The sequence below is a fragment of the Megascapheus bottae genome, chromosome 35, assembly GCF_031878675.1.
Source record: "Megascapheus bottae isolate mThoBot1 chromosome 35, mThoBot2.hap1, whole genome shotgun sequence".
NCBI classification, from domain to species: domain Eukaryota; kingdom Metazoa; phylum Chordata; class Mammalia; order Rodentia; family Geomyidae; genus Megascapheus; species Megascapheus bottae.
This window is the reverse complement of record NC_143543.1, coordinates 1,167,975-1,186,720: the sequence shown is the minus strand read 5'-3', so window position 1 is coordinate 1,186,720 and position 18,746 is coordinate 1,167,975. Positions and strand designations below refer to the sequence as shown.

Sequence of the window (18,746 nt, the reverse complement as noted above, 5' to 3'; positions counted from 1 at the left end):
GGGTGGTTGGAGATGAGCGTCTCACGGACGTTTCCTGCCCGGGCTGGCTTTGAACCGGGAGCCTCTGAGAGGCTGGGACGACCGGCCTGAGCCGTGTGTGGGGTTTTTGCCCAGCAAGCACGAGGCCAGTGTGTTTGTTTCTCTGTGCTGAGTGTGAACCACGTGTGCCCCGACCTCTTGATGCCTCCACACGTCTGAGCGTGACCCAGGAATTTCCCGAAATCGACGTGGAACATGTGGCCCGCCGAGGTGAGCATGACGTTGTCGTTGTGCCGGTCACACACGCCCAAGACGAAGGTCACCACACACCAGCCTGCGCAGGAGAAGAAGAAATTCCGCAGGGCCTGTGGGCAGGAGACGCCATGAAGACCCCATCGCCCCGGAGACAATGCCCTGGGCAGAGCCGGGCCGGGCTCTGCCCTCTCTTCTGCAGGCCGAAGCCTGGAGGAGCTGGGCTCGCAGCGCCACAAGTCCCCGAGATTCTCCTCTCCATCGAATGCACCAGCAGCAAGGCTGGCCGGGAGGCCTGGCTCAGGTGGTGGAGGCACCACGGGGGAGCAGGTGAAGACGATGACGTTCAAGATAGACCCGAGTTCAAGTCCTGATGCTGGGAGTTGTGTGTGTGTGTGTGGGGGGGAGTAAATGGCAGAACATAAAAGAGAAGAAAATGGAATTTGAACCCAGGGTTCAAATCGTCTTTAATTCTCCTAGCCAGGCAGAATACCCTTGGACCCAGTCTCCAAGTTGTTGTTGTTGTTATTGTTATTATTATTTTCAGGTGGGGGGGAGCTTATGTGTTTTTCTCATTTCCTGGCTGTCTGTCTTTCTAAGCCAACTCGCTCATCCTCATTTGGCCCATACCAGAGGGAATGAGATCTCAAGGTTTGTTTCTTGCCAGTCCTGGGTCTTGAACTCAGGGCTTGAGCACTGTCCTTGGGTTTTCTCCAGCCTGGCGCTCTACCACTTGAACCACAGCACCACTTCTGGCTTTTTTCTATGGATGTGGTACTGAGGAATCGAACCCGGGTCTTCGTGCATGCTAGGCAAGCACTCGACCACTAGGCCACACTCCCCGCCCACCAGGGGTGCCCCTCCCCCCCGGCCCCAGCGCCCACCTTCTCGTAGTCTGCCCTGCAGCGGTGGTGCTGTCGAAACCACGAGTGGATGGACTTCTCCTTCAGGGGCCCCAGCAGGCCCGCGTGGCGGTGGAGCACAGCCAGGGTCACGGCATCAGGTACGACCTGCACCAGACCTGGGTGGCAGGAGAGGGAGGGAAGGAGGGAGGGAGGGAGGGCTGCAGGACAGGGGAGGGAGGGAGGGCTGGCAGCTTCCTCTCCAAACCTCTCCCGCCTGCAGCCTGGCATCTGTGGAGCTGCTGGAAGAGTCTGGGCCACGCAAGCCAGGAGGCACGACGGGTCATATAACCGAGCTCTACCTAATCAACCTCATCTACGATACGGTGCATGCGCTCAGATGCACATTGTAGTGCAGGACATGGAATGATGTAGCGTGCAATTACACAACATAATGTACACGACATGCTCTATGCGATATGCACATGTAGTATATACTGTAAGTAATATAGTATATATGTGTATTGCATAATGACGTTATATATGTATGCGTGTTATATATTATACTTATTCTATGCTGTATATGACCTACAGCATAATATCTATCACATGCAGTATAATACATTATATACATATATGTGTATATGCTATATGTATACAGTATGTATATACTATATATGTATACATATGCTCTATATGTATATATACTATATTATATGTAATATAAAATATATTATATAATACATGTATATATCATATATGTAATATAAAATATATTATATATGTATATATTGTATATGTGATATTAAATATATTGTATATGTGATATATACATATATACAATATATTTTATATCACATATAATATAGTATCTATAATATACACTATATATTCTATAACTATATATTGCACAATTATGTTATATCACACAAGGTATTATATGTATATGGTGCTATTTCTCTCTCTGACTCCTATCTCAGTGAACCATCAAAAAGCCAAAAGTGGCGCTGTGGCTCAAGCGGTAGAGCGCCAGCCTTGAGCACAGAAGCTCAGGGACAGCGCCCAGGCCCTGAGTTCAAGACCCGGGTCTGACTGACCCCCAGAACAAAACAGAACAGAACCCAGGACGTGTTCACTGACGGGAGATTGGGGGCAGGGCGTTCCAGTTTGCCTCACAGACAGCTTCCTGCTTGAGTGAACGAAATGCCCTCTGTGTCACACACACATCCGATTCGTGACGTGTGTGTGTGTGTGTGTGTGTGTGTGTGTGTGTGTGTGTGCAAGGCAGTGAAGTCCCCGCGCTCACGTAATGCGGCTTGGACAGCAGACAGGATGACTGCCCCATCCATGTCTGAAGCCAGCCGTCGGCTCCCTCCCTGGCAGCCAAACGAATACATTCATAATCAACTCAATTCTTCTTTGTCCAGTCCTGAGTCTTGAACTCAGGGCCTGAGCATTGTCCTTGGGTTTTTCTCCAGCCTGGCGCTCTACCACTTGAACCACAGCACCACTCCTGGCTTTTTTCTATGGATGTGGTACTGAGGAATGGAACCCGGGTCTGGGTGCCCGGATAGCGAGGCCCTCGGCGGGCTCGAGGCCCAGTGTCCACTCACCCTGGCCTCTTCCGGTGGAGAGACAGCGGTAGATGACCATCCTCAAGTCCAGCCCTTCCCGCAGCCACAGCTCGTCCATCAGGTCGACCAGCTGCAGCACGAGCATGTCCTGCCGAAGGTCGTCTCCACTCTGGTGACAGCAAAACAAGGCGTTCCAGGTCCTTCTGGAAGGTTCCTGGAAAAGCCTGCTCACAAGCCATGTCCAGCGGGATCTGGTTGAGGGTTTTGGTGGTGTTCTGCTGCCAGGACTTGAATTCACGGCCTGGGCGCTGTCCCTGAGCTTCTTTCCCTCCAGGCTGGCGCTCTACCCCTTAAACCACAGCTCCACGTCTGGTTTTCTGGTGGTTCCCTGGAGATCAGAGTCTCCTGGACTTTCCTGCCCGGGCTGGCTTTGAACCTGTGATCCTCAGATCTCAGCCTCCTGAGGAGCTGGGAGGACAGGTGGGAGCCAGGGTGCCTGGAAAATCTGATTTTTGGCTTCCCGACCTGTGGCGCTCATGGCCGCCTCGTGGATTTCACGCTGAGGACGGGCGCTGGTCTTAGTTTACAGCCTGATCTGCCCACCCAGGCGAGGCCGAGTGGAGGGATTCCTGCGTGGAGCTCACTGACCTGTGAGCTCGCCTGGCTCTGACGCCAGGGCTTTGGCCCCGGCTGGCCTGGGCCCCTCAAAGCCATGGCTGTCCTCGCCTGGGAAAATGTGTCCCCTGACCTTTGCCACCAAGGACAGCTGGCTTTGAGCCGGGGATGTTTGTCTTATGGCCAAGTCTGGCTTGGTGGGCACTATAGAGTTCTGGGGATTAAAGAGAGGGAGGAGAAGAGGAGGAGGAGGAGGGGAGGAGGAGGAGGGGAGGAGGAGGAGGAGGGGAGGAGGAGGAGGAGGGGAGGCAGGCCAGGATGTGAAGCAGCTGGGTGGGCCGGGCGGGCTTTGCCGCGGGGCGGTGGGCTGGTGGAGGTCTGGATGGGTGGTGGAGAGGGGCCCCCGTACCTTGAAGATCACGCTGGTGTTTTTGCCCATTGGATTGGCGTTGACGACCGAGATCTCCAGTGGGGTGGCGTGCGAGGTGAAATAGGAACACGCCTGCATCGGGTGTGCAAGAGAAGAGGTAAAACACTGATGCACACGAGGCGAAGACACAACCCCCGCCCGCGTCTCCACCCCGGCTCGAACTGGTTCCGTGAGCGACCACAGCACACGTGGGAATGAAGTTTGTGGAATAAATGAAGTTTATTTTTGTGCCAGACCTCCTGGGTCTTGAACTCAGGGCCCGGACGCTGTCCCTGAGCTGCTTTTGCCCAAGGCTGCTTGCTGGTCTACCACTTGCGCTCCACGGCTGGCTTTTCCTGTGTCTGTGATACTGAGGATTCGAACCCAGGTCTTCCCGCATGCTAGGCTTGCACTCTACCACTAGGCCACGCTCCCGGCCCCGGGGGACTCATCTCCGGTGAACCAGCAGAGCCTCCACGCATCGACACTTAGCTAGCAGGCAGCTCGTGAGGGGCCTGACCCGTGCACGAAGACGGAGGGTATTTTATTAGTGTTTATCAATATTCTTCATCTGTCCCGGCGCCTTGATGGGAGATGGAGGACAGAAGACGCGGTCAGGCTGCAGAGCGTGGCGCGGTCTCTGCGATGATGCGTGGCCCGGGGATTCTGGAATGTCATCCTCGTGGATAAAAGAGAACGATTGCATCCTGAAAACTGAGGAGCCAGCTTTCTTCGGGCAGAGTATGAATATTCAACTGCAGCTATTGTTTTCTCTTCTTTTCTTTGCCAATCCTGGGCCTTGAACTCGGGGCCTGGGCACTATCCTTAGGCTTTCTCAAGGCTGGTGCTCTACCACTTGAACCACAGCTCCACGTCTGGTTTTCTGGTGGTTCCTTGGAAATCAGAGTCTCCTGGACTTTCCTGCCCGGGCTGGCTTTGAACCTGTGATCCTCAGATCTCAGCCTCCTGAGATTTCAGACGTGAGTCGCAGGCACCCAGTTCCTTCTCTTTCATTCACCGTCATTTTGCTTTCTAAATAACCGTGCGGAGGGTTTTTCCTCTTCACCTTCCGTCTCCTCGCTGGTTGCTTTTGCATTTTTCAGTGTTTCCACGCTGGCTGGTTTCCTTCTACTCCGTTTATTTTTCCTCGTGATCATTGGAGAGTTTGCAGGCCCACTGGAGTGGTCAGGAAGAAGTATTCAATCAATAAGAAAAAATAACTAGAAGAGGAACAAGCTCTGACGCTATCCATTTGCCAGCGTGGTACAACATGATATCCACACAGCCTGGTTCTATCCCCGACCACCAGGTCCGAGGCGGAAAGCAAAGGACTCGTGTCTTAATCGACACGTCCACACAACTCTCCCCGGAAGCCTTTGTCAGATACAATCCTTTCTTCCATCCATCAGGTTGGCTTTTATCATTTCAAGGGCGAGGCTGTTCGCAGAACACGATTTCTAACATAAGAAATAGTTCATATGAAAACATATAGCCGGGTGCTCTTGGCTCCCGTCCGTCACCCCAGCTCCTCAGGAGACTGACATCTGAGGATCCCAGGTTCAAAGCCAGCCCGGGCAGGAAAGGCCAGGAGACTCTGATCTCCAGTGAACCACCAGAAAACCAGACGTGGAAACAAACAAGCAAACAAACAACACACATATGTATATGCATAGATATCTATTTGCATATATGCATGAGACTAAGAAATCCGTCTATGTTTCGTCAGTTGACTTACCTGGCGGTCGATTCCTCTGATGCACAGGGCAGGGCTCAGAGGCAAATGACAAGTCTTTATATCTTGAAATAATTCTTCTAATTTGCCCATCTCTTCCTCTAGGACTTCCTGTAAAGGAAATAAAGGTATACTAAGAAACGGTTCAAAAAGAAGTGTACTCACGAGCCGGCTGCAATCCCCCCGTAGGTCATCTTGACAATTAAAAAAACAAAACCTGTCAGGAACTTGATTCCACCTGCAAATTATTCTTTTCTTGTATTGATTAAATATCCTCTTAAAAAAACAAACTTGTGCTAGTCTTGAGGCTTCAACTCCAGGCCTGGGCTCTGTCCTTAGTTATTTGCTTGTTTCACTCCAGGCTGGCGCTCTACTACATGAACCACAGCTCCACGCCTGGAGGGAAAGAAGCTCAGGGAGAGCGCCCAGGCCCTGAATTCAAGGCCCAGGACAAAGAAAATTCTTTGTCAGGTGCAGGGCTTGAACTGTGGTCCTTTTATATCAAGTTCCCTCTACGAGTTTCTTATAGCTCTTATCAAAAACGTTGTGTTGTGCTGATAGACATTCTCATTAATATTAGGAAAGGAAGTGAAAAAATCTGATTAAAGCAATTGATTTAAATGTCTTGTAATCAAGTGTAGCCAAGAAATTTGTTAGCTAAGCTATGACATTAAAAATTCAGTGATCTGAAGATTTGCACACACACACACACTCACATTTCTACTCCATTCAGATTGATTTCTTAACACACCTGTCTTCGAGGGTCACTGGCACTCTTGACTTTTTCCGCAATGTCTCCCAGAACATAGACCAGCTTCCTCTCCTTGGAAAACTCATCGTTCAAGGCTTTTCCTACACAGAATTGGAAAGCAGCCAACAGCTTCTGGTACCAGCTTTGAAAATAAGCCTCATTTATTGCATCCTTCAGCAACCTGAAAGAGAGAGATAAAAGGAATTCTCGTAAAGGATACATACAGAGATAGATAGTTTTATTAGGTGGGTGGATATCTACATGATGGATGGATTGATAGATTAGATAGAGAGAGATAAGTGGTTGGGTGGATAGATCAATGGATAGATGGATGGATGGATGGATAAATGACAGTTGGACGGATGGACAGACAGATGGAGATACAGATGGATGGACAGATGGATGGATGATGGATGGATGGATGGATGGACAGATGGATGGGTGGGTAGATGGATGGATAGATGGATACATGGATAGGTAGATGGATAGATGGATGGATGGATGGATGGATGATGGATGGATGGGTGGGTGGATGGGTAGATGGATGGATGGATGGGTGGATGGGTGGATGGATGGATGGATGGATGGATGGGTGGGTGGGTGGATGGGTGGATGGGTGGATGGATGGATGGATGGATGGATAGATAGATAGTTGGATGGATGGGTGGATGGGTAGATGGATGGATGGGGGGATGGATGGATGGATAGTTGGATGGATGGATGGATGGGTGGGTGGGTGGATGGGTGGATGGGTGGATGGATGGATGGATGGATGGGTGGATGGGTAGATGGATGGATGGATGGATGGATGGATGGATGGATGGATAGATAGATAGATAGATAGTTGGATGGATGGGTGGATGGGTAGATGGATGGATAGGTGGATGGGTGGATAGGTGGATGGATGGATGGATAGTTGGATGGATGGATGGATGGGTGGATGAGTAGATGGATGGATGGATGGATGGGTGGATGGGTGGATGGATGGATGGATAGTTGGATAGTTGGATGGATGGATGGATGGATGGATGGGTGGATGGGTGGGTGGATGGATAGAGCTGATACATAGAGCTGGAAATTTTTTTAGCATCTTTAGCCGAAATATCCTATGCATCACATCTCAGATTCATCTGTGATTTGTCCACTGTAGATATTTTCACAGCATAGGAGGGTGGCAAGTGCTACTGTGTGTGTGTGTGTGTGTGTGTGTGTGTGTGTGTGTGTGTGTGTGCAGCAATCAATTTCCATCTGACAGAGAATGCAACCTGACGAGTGAGGAATCAACATGCGGGGCGGGGGGGGGGGGGGGGGGAGCCGGTTCTCATTCTCATTCCTTTGCGCATTTTCTTCTTTCTCCTTAATTCTGTAGCGCTCCACTCACGAACGGTCTCTGACTTAGTAAAATAGTGACAAAGAGCGTTAGAGGTCGTTTTTCTACAAGAGGTAACAACAGATCGGATCCAGCATCAAGCCCCTTTCTCTCCGCCTTGCTTTTTGAGTTAAAATACAACCACACTCTTACTGATGTGCATATTTCTTTCCTTAACATTTCTCCTTGATAACCTGGACTAAGGCCTATTATCTGTCTGTCTGTCCGTCCGTCCGTCCGTCCGTCCGTCCATCCATCCATCCATCCATTCTATCTATCCATCCATCCATCCATCCATCCATCCATCCATCCATCCATCCATCTGTCCATCTATCTGTCTGTCTATCTATCTATCTATCTATCTATCTATCTATCTATCTACTTTCCTTTTCCTTTTAGTGCATCGTTATTTATGTATTTATTTGGGGGATACATGTACAGTTGCTTTAAGGGCAGTTTAGTAAGCATCTTTCTCATCAAGTTTCCTGAACAATTTTTATTTTTAACAACATGGCTGTTCCTTTGTTTTCTGAATGTTTTCCTAAAAATAGCAACCCAACTATATATATATATTTTTATTATTATTTTATTTTTATTTTTTTTTCTCTTTGCCACTGAGTCTTTCGTTCTTGCCCAGGCCCCTGGGAAAGGCTGGATATTTCATCAGCTTGTGCCATGGACAATTTTGAGTGTTTGAAGGCAGCCGGAGGGGCAGGTTTCTAAGGGTAAAAGGCCAAGGCTGGCTTTGAAATGTTGAATTTTCCTGGAATCTCAGCTCCACATCGCAGCTGGCCTGGCAGCGTCTCCCTTCATTTACACAGAAGCAGAACCAGCGGGTCGTATTTATTTCTGTGAAAGCTCTTAACAACAAAAAAAAAAGGCTGGTTTGTCCCTCCCAGGGATTATTTATCCCGAAGATATTGGAGCTGTGTTTGATGTTCTGAGAAAACCTTCTGGAACATTCTTGGGCCTTGTCATGAAAGACCTCATACCCTTGAAGCTGGCTAGAGCCATTCATTCGAATTCCTTTTGGAAGCTAAATACAGACTTTGCCTGTGTTCTCTGACTTGTTTGATTTTCTTTCTTTCTTTCTTTTTATTTTTCCTGGTCCTGGGGCTTGAACTCAGGGCCTGGGTGCTTTCCCTGAGCCTCTTTCTGCTTAAGGTTAGTGCTGTACCACTTGAGCCACAGAATCACTTCTGGCTCTTTCTGAGATAAGAATCTCATAGACTTTCCCGTCCTGGCTGGCTTTGAACCTGGAGCCTCAGATCTCAGCCTCCTGAGATCTGGGGTGGCAGGCGGGAGGCATCCGTGCTCAGATTGTAGCGTGCGTTTTAATCTCTCCATCCGGACAGCGATGGGTGCTTTAATGTCAATTAAAGCTCTGGTTCTTCTATGCACGGGACCTCCATTCCTGCAATAGGACGACATGGAAAAAATGACATCTGAGCCGAGTGCATTGGAAGAAGGCGGTAAAAGGAAGATTTTTATATGGTCACGGTTCTGGTTTAGATATGCAAGAGCATTGTTAGTCATTTTTCTTTGGAGATGAGGGGAAAAAAAACCCCTGACTGTCTTGTTTCCATGTCCCGGAGGTCATTTGCATCCATGTTATTTTCCATGTTCAGTGGCACAGAGTCCTCAGGCCTTCGTGTTTCCTCTGCTGAGAGCCTCCTCTTCCCTCTGCCTCCCTGCGTGTGAAGGTCTCCAGTGCTGCAGCATTTATCCTGTCACTTTTTTCCTTTTTTTCTTTTTTCCTCTTGGCAAGCCATGCAGGCCTCCACTTGTGGCATAAAGGTCCTGCGACACCGGAGAAGCGTTGTTTCTTTCGGTATTATTTCCTTCCTCTCCGAGCGTGGACGAGTTCGCAGAGGACACAGAATCTGGATCTGGATTCTAGAGAGACAGAAGTGCACGAGAAACCTCGCTCCCCGGGAAGACGGGGTTCAACGCTGTAAATGTAGCTTCAAGTTTGTTGGTTTGTTTGTTTAAATTGCAGAACCTTCCCTCAAGTCTCTTTTGGTCTTGTTTGGCTTTTGGAAACCTGGCACTGGTGGCTCTGCCTGTCACCCTGGCTACTCAGGAGGCTGAGACCTGAGGATCAAGGTTCAAGACCAGCCTGGGAAGGAAAGTCCATGAGACTCTGACCTTCAATGAGTCACCAAAAAGCCGAAGCAGCTATTAAATAGTTGTCGGACTTTTGCCCACTGGTTGCCCACTTACTCCCCCTCCCTCCCTCCCTCCTTCCCTTCCTTTCTTCCCTCCTCCCTTCCTTTTTTTCCTTCTTTCTTTTTGTGGGCCAGTCCTAGGATTTGAACTCAGGGCCTGGGTCACGTGGACATAGCCTCCTGGCTTTGCAAAGGTCAGCTGATGAACAAGCCATGGTGGAAATCAATCCCAGGCCTGTGGAAGCATTTCCAGGGAGCCGCTCTCCTCTTAATGAGACTCACGCAATTGATTGCCCAGAAGCAAAGGCCATTTGTGCGTTCATGCGGCCTGCAAAGCTTTGAGAGACGAGAGACCGAATGGACCCAGGAAGACAGAGGCAGAGGGAGGGAGGGAGGGAGGGGGAGCCGGGCAGGGGCTTTTCTGCTCCATCAAAAGCAAATTAGCGCTGACTGGGTAATAAAGTTCGCCTCTGCCCTCCCCGTGCAAGACTTTTCATCTCATTAGCTAATCGCATCCATCTGCACGGATGATCAAAGGCCTAGAAGTTTCTAGACCCAGGATGGTCTTGTTGGAAAGATGGAGAGTTAAGACTTAATGGAGATGTCCTAATTACAGAGACCTGAGATACAGTCAACTCCCCGCTGTGGTGATTTAAGCCACTTAATTGCCCATCCTAGACAGGCTGTCCACTTTCTGCTGGTGAACCCCTGTGTTTTCCTGGGGTCTTCAGAGTGGTAACAACAGCGCATAACAGGATTATATTACTATACGATACAGAATGTGGACCAGCTATGGAACATTATCTTATACACTGTCCTACATATGATATAATGTAAGCAATATTTTGAACTTTAATCAAAATATTGTAAGTTATTGCCATCTAGGCATCACTTATATTATTAGTCATGCTTGCATATTATTAACATATCAAGATATATTCATTATATTCTAACTCAGTATACAGGAAGCAGTGTCCAAAGCAGCTCATGCACAATTAATACATATCTTCATACCCATAAAGTCAATTATTATTGTTATGAATAGCACACAGTACATGATTAATTATAATAAATTAGTATGTCAAGATAATAATGCTTAGATCATATTTTAAATGGTTTATATTATATAATATTTACATAACATTGGAATAATATTTCAAGACTACTTAAAGACAAGTGTATTTAAGCTATTTATGCTATTTTATATTACTAGCTTATGTTTAGGTAATAGGTAGAATATTTGTGACCTTTCTACCTTGGAGTTCAAATCCCTTAGATCTGCCTTCACAATCGGCTGTACTGTAAATATTCTTTCCAATCAAACTGTGACATCTGCATCGTACGTTATGAAATCTTGTTACGGGAGCCAGAGCGTGACAACGAATGACAGACCGTGACATTTGACGGCGTTGGGAGGAAGCAGGTCGTGTAATCAAATATGGATGAGAGTGACTATAAACGCTAATTAAATAAAGACAAATTCAATGTATCCTGATTAGTGATTACTGGATTTTTTTTTTTTAATGCTTGGTAGATGAACTGGTTTTCATTCTTGTACAATGTTAGGTTGAAAGAACAGGTGTTATAAATGACAACCAACCTCCCTCCCTCCCTCCCTCCCTCCCTCCCTCCCTCCCTCCCTCCAAAAAGCTCATTTCCAAACATGTTGGAAAGAGTGAACCGGGTAAATGCTGCAGCCCTGCTTTCTTCTCTGCCGAGATCAGAAAACCAACCCTGTTGTGGGTAAAGCGAATGGGCCAATATTCCGTGTTGTCACGAGGCCGATTCAATCGGGGAGACGAAATGGCAGCGCCAGAAATGCAGCTGTCCAAGACACACGCTTTCTCTCCGGTCAACATTCACCCTCCACGCGTGCACACGTTCCACCCAAGATTTCAAAGCAAGCCAACGCAACGTGACCGTGGCCTCCTTTCCCTTTCCCAGCCTCAGCCACCCAGGCTTTTTTGGCTTCTCTACAAAAAACAACCCCCAAGGAAGACAGCAGATATGACACCCGCCCAAGGCCACGCTGCAGAAACACTGCTGACCACAGGCCACGCGGGTTTTACTCTCCCATCAGCTGGGCTGTGCACGCAGGCAGATTCTGCAGAGACAGTGAATTTCTGCAGACCAGGAAAAAACAAAAAGAAAACCTCAATTTAGGAAGAGGCCTATGGGGCCAGGAGTGTGGCCTAGTAGTAGAGTGCTCGCCTAGCATGCATGAAGACCCAGGTTCAATTCCTCGGTACCACATACATAGAAAAAAGCCAGAAGTGGTGCTGTGGCTCACGTGGTAGAGCTCTAGCCTTGAGAAAGTCCAAGGACAGTGCTTGGGCCCTGAGTTCAAGTCCCAGGACCTGCTTACACAAAATCCAACCAACCAACAACAACGAAAACTCCAAAAAAACCTCCCCCCAAACTCCCTCATTTTCACAGGGTCCTGGAGCGCGAGAAGCTTTCTCAGCATGGAATTCCTGTCCCTCCTCAATCCTTGTGTCAGTCCTGGGTCTTGAACTCAGGGCCTGGGCGCTGTCCCTGAGCTTCTTTCCCTCCAGGCTGGCGCTCTACCACTTGAACCACAGCTCCACGTCTGGTTTTTCTGGGGCTCCCTGGGGATCAGAGTCTCCTGGACTTTCCTGCCCAGGCTGGCTTAGGTGTTGTTTTTTTTTTAAATTGTACCATTTGCAGTTATCTCTCCCCCCCTTTCTAGTTTATTCCCTTCTGTCACTGTTTCCCATTCATTTTAAATTTTTTTGTTGTTATTTATTGTTACTTTATGTATTTATTTAAATTTTACTGTATTATTATTTTGTTTCAATTTTCTGTCTCCTTCTCACTTGGGGAGGGGAAAGACATGGAGAAAATGGACCCGTAACCAGACTTACGTAACTGTCACCCCTCCATACGCCACCTTCCAATAACATTGAATTAAAAAGAAGAAGAACAACAACAACAAACAACCAAAACCAAGTGTCCACCCTGGCCTGGAAGATTCTAGACCCCGAATATCCAGCCAGATGCGAATCAGGTGCTGGGTCGGAGAATGCTCATTAAAACTTGCATTTCTGCCAGCTAATTGAGCTGTGTTCACTCACGCAGATTATTTCAATAGGAAATCTCTCTCTCTCTCTCTCTCTCTCTCTCTCTGTATGTTTTAATTAAAAAGAATAAAACAAAGCTTGACAGGTGGTTCTGTTCTGTGGCTTCAAAACGACTGTGCACAATCACCACCCGTGAAGGAATTTCAGAGGGTACTGGTCAGTACAAGTGCTAAGTCCAGCTCAGGGTGCTTTGTTCACGATGACCTTGCACCCGAGGCCTGGCCCCTCCCCAGACACCCTAGATATGTCAGTTACTCAGGGAAATAACCATCTCCCCCCTCCAATAAAACTCCTTGCTGTGGGCCTTGGTAATTTCTATTTTTTAATTTCTTTTTAGGCTATCCTGTCAAAGGCTCAGGCAGGAAACAGCAGAGATGAGAAAGAGCAGGCGGGTCCAGCCGTCTTATCCTCCACAGGGCGCCATCTTCCCACCAGGGTCTGTGGTTGTGATTGTTTGAAGATTGGGGGACCCCCAGGAAAACCACCCTAGGACCCCCCATAGCCCACGCCGAGACACACCCCCACCCCCCACCCCGCCCTCTCCGCTCTTCCCGTGGGGACATCTGGCTTGAATATTTGATTTTATTCTCTGCATGGCTGGTAAAGGCTCTACCACAATGAAGCAGAGAATTCAAGCCAAGGAACTACGCTTCCACCTGCATTCACACCGTGGATTCACGTCTCATTATACATATAATTAAATTTCTCATGAAATAGTGTGGGACATAAATGTCTAGCCTGTCATATGATAACATATACTATATACTAAAATACAGAGCATCTATAGATATACTACATATGGGATTGTGTAGCATTATATCGTTTAATATATACTGTATATTGTAGTATGGATAATATATAGTATTATAGTGTATGTATCATATTACAGTATATATTGTATTATGTAGAATGTATATTATGTCATACATGGTATATACTAAACACAGTGTAGAGTTTGTATACTGTACATACTATACATAATATTGTAAACATGCTGTATAATAGGTATATTATATAGCTCATACTAAATATAATCTTACACATACTAGTCAATGTGTATTATATTATATAATACATATTCGGTGATCTATGATATATTATGAATTATATATGATATACATACATTTCTAAGTTTAAATAATAAATGTATATGCTATGTAATATATGAATAAAGATATATAAACTGCATATATAATATAAAATATATGAAATGTATGATTGTCAGTTCTGGGTCTTGAACTCAGGGCCTGGGCGCTGTCCCTGAGCTTCTTTCCCTCCAGGCTGGCGCTCTACCACTTGAGCCACAGCTCCACGTCTGGTTTTCTGGTGGTTCACTGGAGATCAGAGTCTCGTGGAGTTTCCTGCCTGGTCTGGATTTGAACCTCGACCCTCCAATCTCAGGAGCTGGGGTGAAGGCGGGAGCCACCGTGCCCAGCCCTGAATGGATTTTTAACGAGCTGATGCCAAACCACTGCAATATAAATCTCACTTGGCTAATTCATGTCCTTCAGGTATTCCGTCCCCAGGGCAGAATTTCAATTCTGTGGACTGAAGGCCTTGCATGTTTACAGCTGCATTTGAATTTTTAAGAATGTGCAAACAGAAGCGAGAGGTGGAAAGAGAGCAACGCGTGATGGCTGCCTTTATCTTTTTTGCATCCCAGTAAGGAGGTTTATTGTCAACATTTTTCAGAACCCAAATCAATCACGGGTGGCTCAATTCTGTGGCGCCATAAAGGCAAATCCCATGTCACCAGCACGGGTGGAATTCTTTTTTTCTGCCCCCTCTGAGGTCCTGCGTGAGTGATTCGCTCCCAGGCCTGGCGTCCTCGCGGCTTATCCTGCACGTGGTGGCTGTGGGGTTCTCTGGCTTACTCTTCAAGCTGCTGGCTTTTGGAGTTTCCATTCTCTTCACTGGGGAATATTGGTCATTTGCAGTTCCCGGGCATAGGTCTTATAAGGAAGCTGTGAAGCAGGAACAGTTCTCTTTGCGCTTGCTTCTGTCTTGTGCTGGCTGTGGCTCGGGGACATGACGACGTGTCTGGGCTGGCATTGGCGAATGAGATGAGCCTTCTCCTTCTGACAAATCTCTCACACCAAATAACTCTGCCCAAAGGGCACTAAAGAAGTTTGTAGCTTATTTATCTGGTGATGGTAGTGCCCTCTTTGCAGTATATTATGCATGTTGATAAATATTCTATTTTCTAAAAAATAAATACTATATATGTAGAATATATAATATGTACCCTATTGTATACAACCTACAATACATACTACATATACTAGATTAAATGCTATACGATATGATATATTTACATACTGTATTCTGTTATACGATATGCTATATAAGATATGTCATACATCATATCATAGCATATAATATAGAATATAAATTTAGTATATAATATATAATAGCATTACATACTATATAATATACTATATTAATATAATCCCTAACTATATAGTATATATATTAATATAGTATATAAGAACATGATATATAATGTTATATCATATATATAGTATGTGTCGTATATAATGTGTAGTTATCTATCTCTATCTAGGTCTACATCTATAGGTCATATCTGAAGCCCTGTCTTTTATGAAGGGCGACTTCAGCTAAGGCTTGAAGAACGGGAGAGGCGTCTGAGGACACAGCCCACTGGGAAAGGAGCCGCCCAGCTCTGGGGGCTCTGTGGGTTCTCCACCCTTGTGAAAGGACAGCCTAGGAAGTCAAGGGGCTTTGCAATATATCATAGAATGTTGTTATATATTATATTAATATAGTATGTTGAAAAAAACACAAACTCGATGCAAGATGAAGCCAGCAGATGGGTGTTCAAGGCCCGAGAGCCCCATCTTGCCCTCGGAAAAGAGTGAAGCAATATTGTCTTCGCTGTTACTCACGGAAGGGCAAAGAAAGAAAAACAAATCATGGTGAATTAGCAGCGATATGCTGGTCCTTCAAAGGCAGGGACGGAGGCCTCGATACCGTCTATCGATTCTGGATTATTTGTCTTTATTGGACTGAAGCTCTTAGCTGTTCAGGCTTTAAGCAAAGGAGGGAGGGAGGGAGAGCGAGAGCCAGCGGGGGAGAGAGGGAGCCCTGCTTGCTCTGTGAACCCGTCTGCAGGCCTCCACGGCCGTTCAAAGCTCACTGTTCTGACTTCCTATCGGCTGGAGAACATCAGCTGTCAGGGGCGACGTATTTGTACAGCAATGGTGAGAGGGCTGCTCGTAAGTTCAGGTTACCATGTGTGGTGTGGACTTATTATAATAATAATAATAATTATTATTATCATGCTTCATTTCACATAGCTCCCCACTGGAAGAGCTTGTTCCTAAATCCTAGATAAGAACCAAGCTTAGAAAATACAGCCGTCATAGTCAGTGTCCTTAGGTGACCACGGCGCCACGTGGTTGGAGGGGAGCCAGGGGGGAGGAGAGAAGGGGCGACGTGGATCAAGACGCATTGTCCTTATCGCCTGACAGTGGCAATAATAATAATAATAATAATAGAGCAATAATAATAGGCTCAGGGACAGCATCCAGGCCCTGAGTTCAAGGCCTAGGAGTGGCAATAATAATAGTAATAATAATAGTAATTAATAATAATAATAATAATAGAGCAATAAGAGGCTCAGAGACAGCACCCAGGCCCTGAGTTCAAGGCCTGGGAGTAGCAATAATAATAGTAATAATAATAGTAATTAATAATAATAATAATAATAGAGCAATAAGAGGCTCAGGGACAGCACCCAGGCCCTGAGTTCAAGGCCCAGGAGTGGCAATAATAATAGTAATAATAATAATAGTAATTATTAATAGTAATAATAGAGCAATAAGAGGCTCAGGGACAGCACCCAGGCCCTGAGTTCAAGGCCCAGGAGTGGCAATAATAATAGCAATAATAATAATAGTAAATAATAATAATAATAATAATACAGCAATGAGAGGCTCAGGGATAGTGCTCAGGCCTTGAGTTCAAGGCCCAGGAGTGGCAATAATAATAATAATAATAGTAATAATAATAATAATAATAATAGAGTAACAAGAGGCTCAGGAATAGTGCTCAGGCCTTGGGTTCAAGTCCCAGGACTGGCTAAACAAACAAAATTTCCTTTTTAAAAAAGGGTAAAGTTCAAAGCAGACTTCGCAGCTTAAACAACAACCACCCCCTGTGTCCTGAAATGCCAAGCGCTTGAATGTCTCCTTAAGACTTCAGACTCCACGGACCCGTCTTCCTTCAGCCCATGCCCGGGGTCTGGTCCAGCAGACACCACACCAGCTCGTGGTTAGGCCTCCATGCTGCTGGAGCCCTGAGTTCTGCAGGCTGTCTGTCTCCTCTCAGCGAGCTCTGCCGCCCCGCTGGTTCAGACTCTATGCCACGGTTCAGTCACCATGCAAAGCTTTGAGGGGCCCTCAACAGCTCTCTCCCGCCCTCTCCCGGCACACGCCTGCGTGTGCAAGCTGCAGGCTGTCCCCTTCCAGTCCCTGCACACCTAGATGCATGCCAGATGTCGGTCAAGAACAGAAGAGGGGAAAGAAGAGAACAAAGTCTGGCACCGATGAGAAAGCACTTCCTCTTGGGCTGTTTCTACATTTTCCGAGGGGCTTTCTTTTATTTAAAATAATTACATAAATGTTTGTAAATAATATTTATTTTAAACTAGGTATGCGATCAGAATGTTTTCAAATAAATACATTTTATAATAATTTATTATATAAACTTATATATTATTATTTACTAGTATAACAATTTTTTCCCCAGTGAAAACGATTTCCTACTATATACAGGTTGATAGTGGGAATTTATAAAAACCAGTGGTGACCTTTATTTACCCATGACCTCGCATGTTGTAATTTCTAAAATCAGGTGCATTTGATGTTCTGGACCTCTGGGTTATTTTTTTCCCTACAGATTAAAATTATCTGCAAGAAGGACATAGCTAACAAGATAAAGCAGAAATTTCACAGAATGGAAGAAGATTTTTTTTTTTGTTTTTACCAGCTATGTACCAGACAAGAGCCTCATATCTAACATACAGTCAGGGTTCAAAAAAAAATTATCGCCTCCCCAGAATGAGCAACTAAAATAAAAAATTCCCTAAAGACTTAAAGAGAGAATTCTCAAAGGAAGAAGCAAGAATGGTTAAATAGACACACAAAGAGATATTCAACATCTCTGGTCATAAAAGAAATGCAAATTCAAATAACTCTAAGATTCCACCTCACTCCAGTTAGAATGGCCAGGATCAGGAAAACGAATGACAACAGATGCTGGAAGGGATGTGGCCAGGAGGGATCACTACTGCATTATTGGTGGGAGTGCAAACTCGTGCAACCACTATGGAAAGCAGTATGGCAGTGCCTCAAAAGGCTAAACATAGAGCTCCCCTATGACCCAGCAATTCCACTACTTGGCATTTACCCAACCACCCAGAAACAAGGACATACTAAACCCACTAGCACAACAATGTTCATTGCAGCACTATTCACCATAGCAAAGATATGGAACCAACCCAGATGTCCCTCAGTTGATGAGTGGATCAACAAGATGTGGTATTTACACACAATGGAATTCTATGCTGCCCTTCTGCCCCTAGGCCACTCCTAAAATATACTTTTTTTTTTTTTGCCAGTCCTGGGCCTTGAACTCAGGGCTAGATCCACAGCACCACTTCTGGCTTTTTCTATGTATATGGTACCGAGGAATCAAACCTGGGTCTTGGTGGATGCTAGGCGAGCACTCTACCCCTAGGGCCAAACTTTCAGCCCCCTAAAATATACCTTTTGAATGAAGAAAACATTGCTTATGCTCCCAGAAAATGCAAAATTCAGACTTAGGGTTAAGAAACAGCCACATAGCCACTTGCTAAAAGGATCTACCAAAAAAGAAATGTCTGCAAAAGAGAATCAACTGCATTGAAGATCTACAGGGAACGATTTCCTTTA

The 18,746-nt window shown here is 46.1% G+C and overlaps 1 protein-coding gene across 1 annotated transcript in view; it reads right to left on the bottom strand.

Annotated features, from left to right (window-relative positions):
• Pik3c2g (phosphatidylinositol-4-phosphate 3-kinase catalytic subunit type 2 gamma) overlaps positions 1-18,746 on the bottom strand; it is a 36,886-nt gene that overhangs the window by 14,608 nt on the left and 3,532 nt on the right. The window contains exons 2-7 of the mRNA XM_090324543.1: positions 6,155-6,335; positions 5,407-5,514; positions 3,672-3,764; positions 2,687-2,816; positions 1,116-1,252; positions 175-344 (exon numbers count right to left, since the gene is read on the bottom strand). Of these exons, the coding sequence (XP_090180669.1) occupies positions 175-344; positions 1,116-1,252; positions 2,687-2,816; positions 3,672-3,764; positions 5,407-5,514; positions 6,155-6,335 (819 nt within the window). The remainder of the gene's footprint in view (positions 1-174; positions 345-1,115; positions 1,253-2,686; positions 2,817-3,671; positions 3,765-5,406; positions 5,515-6,154; positions 6,336-18,746) is intronic.